Below are 3151 nucleotides of genomic sequence, written 5' to 3' on the forward strand. Positions count from 1 at the left end.
GTGGGAGATGATGTCAATGTTGATGTTGAAGAAAAAGATGACACGTTGATTGATTATTTTACTGATAATGAAAATGATTTAATGAGTGATTCTGATAACAACTTCTGATGGTATGCTTGTATGATTATATGTACTCTTTACTATTTTCTGTTTGTATAAATATAGTTAATGATCTAATTTCATGAGATTAATTGTATAAAGTGACTTATATCTTACATGATATGTTTTCTCTTATGTTGATGTTTGCAGATTCCGAAGATGGCTCCTGGTACAAGAAGGACCCTAGCTAGACGTGCAAATATTGTTTGATGGAATCATAGTCTTGTACCGACTCCTAAAATTGCTGCAAACAATAGTAAAGTTATGATATTGTTCCATATAAGCATATTGAAATATATACTTGGATTTTAGATATTGTCTACAATGTTTGTTTAAAATTTAAGAATACATTTTACTTTACGAACATGTAAACTATCCTTGTGATAACATATTATTTACTAATGATGCATTATTTTGATTTTGTACACAATATTGTGGCAAAGAACGTGAGAGGGAAGACTAGAGGAGTTGGATATGAAAGACTCATAAAAACAACGCAGTCGAAGTTGCATGTAGACTTTCAAAAAAAAAAGATGGAGTACCTACTGGAGTAAATGCATCAAAGTTGAGTACTGAGGTAGGAATAGTTACGAGGAACTATGCCCCCGTTAGGGTGCTTACTTGGAAGAAAGTTCCCTACGATGTCGAAAAACAAATGATTGCTCGTATCACGGTAATGTAGTTTAATATCATTATCCATATTATCATACTTCCTTATGAAAATAATGTATAATACCCATATAAATTTAATGCACGTACATTATTGATGAATTTAGACCAAGTTTGACATTGATGTCACGGAGCCCCATGTACTCAAATGGCTGAAGCACAAATTCTGTAAGAGATTCAACAGCTTCCGGAGTGCCCTACACAAGAAATTCAAAGCATATGCTACTAAGGAGGAAGCATTACAGAATAGACCAGAAGAAATTAAAGATCTCGATGATTGGATATATCTTTGTGACCTTTTTTCTAGTGAAAAGTTTCAGGTAAAGTCAACATGGCTTTTAATGTTATTATATATGTATTGTATTTTAATATTAAATTTTGTGGTGTTAGGCACGGTCAAAAACTTATTCTGAGAACCGGTCGAAGATGAGGTGTAACCACCACAGTGGATCCAAGAACTTTATCCAACACAAAAAGGAAAAGGTATTTAATATGATTAACCTATACAAATATACAACTTTGTTTTCCTATTTACTAATTTTATTTCAATTTATGGTCAATGACGATATGAACTGTTAAGGCGCACCAAATTGGGGAATCTTTCGGTCCTATACAATTATTTCATGACACTCGTTGGAGCGCCGAGAAAGGGTGGATTAATGAACAAGCAAGAGAGTTATATGTAAGTTGATCATCTTTCAATTATCGATATATGAAATGTCTTACCAAAAAATTGGGTATAAATGTATTGTTTTTCTGTAACTATTCCATACTGCCATGCTTTTATTGTTTTAATTTGAGTCTCATTGCATTTCTTTGTCATCTTTTGACCTGTAATTATGTTGGTGCTTGTGCATTTATTTGATATTGGCATTTAGTTTTCCTGAGTGTTACCAAACTTTTATAACTATGTTGTGGTTTGCTATTGATATGTTACAAATATTGCAGGATAAGGCTGAAATTTAACTTGTGTTATACTGTTTCTCTTGATTGAACTTTACAGTTTGTATTTTTTAAAGCAGAAAGTTGGAGTTTCTTCTAGTAGGAAAAACCTATTTCATGGTTTATGTAGATATTTCAAAGTTTCTTCTAAGCATTTTTGCGTCAGTTGTCTTCCATCCTAGGGACATGCTATAACTAAAAGTGCAATTTTAGGAGCCTTTAAGATCATTTTTATTTTCATGGATTGATTTTATTTATGTTAGCATGTTGTTAATTGATTAGTAATTATGTTACTTTAAAATTTAAAACTAGGGAATTGAAGTTTAGATTGATAATGTTTGAGATACTTGCTTCTCTACTCCATCAATTTTATTTTTGTTTGGTGCTGCAGTATTCTTTTATGTTGCTATTTAGTTTGTTGGTTGACTTATTGATTATGCATTGAATTGATGGTAGGAAAAAATGATAGAGCTGCAAGATGAAACACAAGCAGGGGAAAGTGAAAAAACAGAAGCTGAAATATGTGAGGAAGTTCTAGGTAAAGCTTCCAGATTTAACCAAAATTTTGCATTTTCGCAGACTGAGCATCAATCCATTGCAGCAGAAGCAGAGTTAAGGTGCATTGTGCAACAACAAGAAAATAAGATTAAACAGTTGGAAGAGCAGCTCATCTTATTTGATCAACAAAAAGAGAAAATAAAAAGCCTCGAACACCAACAATTTGTCCTATTGGAGATGATGAAGCAGCTAACTATAGCCCTTGAACTATAGCAATCTGATAAAGCTCCAACTCAACAGCCATTGCCATCTCCAACTGATGAAAACTCGTCCTCATCAGCTACAGCTATTTCAAAAACCACAACTGGTGACACTTGACATGCTAACAGTATTGATGGTTAGTTTTTTGTTGTATGGGCAGTAGATATTTTGACATGGGGGTAGAACCATCTTTTTAGGATTGTTTGCATATATATGTTAGATGGTGTACATGGGGTGGGCATTTTTTTGTTAGTTATGCACAGATAGATAGCTAGTGGGGAAAATGTGGGTGCATGCTGTTCTTTTGGGTTATGCACATGTGATAGTGCATTTTGGATTTTTATTGCTCGCATGCATAAAAATCCATGTATGGACTATATATATATGTATGAAAATATGATTTTTGATTTAGTGATCAGTTTTATATTGTGTGCCATTATTTTTCATGTGAATGTATAATGTAGGTCAATATGAAATGCTCTAAAAAAAAACACATTCTGCAACTAATTTTTTCAGTAGCAAAAAGTCATTTAGCATAATTGCATTCCGTTGGAGGTCAATATGAAATGCTCTAAAAAACACATTTTGCAACTAATGTTTTGTAGCAAAAAGTAATTTAGTATAATTGATTCCAATTCAGCGTCTAAAAAATAGTTGCGATAACATTTTGGATTTCACATTC

The 3151-nt window shown here is 32.6% G+C and overlaps 1 protein-coding gene across 1 annotated transcript; it reads left to right on the forward strand.

Annotated features, from left to right (window-relative positions):
- The first annotated feature begins 687 nt into the window (after nucleotides 1-687).
- Nucleotides 688-1734, forward strand: LOC116124269. The gene is made up of 4 exons (XM_031409962.1): nucleotides 688-772; nucleotides 876-1088; nucleotides 1159-1251; nucleotides 1717-1734. The coding sequence occupies exons 1-4, from the start codon at nucleotides 755-757 to the stop codon at nucleotides 1732-1734; spliced, it is 342 nt and encodes a 113-aa protein (XP_031265822.1). The 5' UTR covers nucleotides 688-754.
- Nucleotides 1735-3151: the final 1417 nt, after the last annotated feature.

Source organism: Pistacia vera, unplaced genomic scaffold (genome assembly GCF_008641045.1).
Source record: "Pistacia vera cultivar Batoury unplaced genomic scaffold, PisVer_v2 Contig151, whole genome shotgun sequence".
In the NCBI taxonomy this organism is placed as follows: domain Eukaryota; kingdom Viridiplantae; phylum Streptophyta; class Magnoliopsida; order Sapindales; family Anacardiaceae; genus Pistacia; species Pistacia vera.

Coding starts and splice junctions, on each gene's coding strand:
- LOC116124269 (XM_031409962.1), top strand. Junction 1,089..1,158: donor TTTCTAGTGAAAAGTTTCAG/GTAAAGTCAACA, acceptor TTGTGGTGTTAG/GCACGGTCAAAAACTTATTC.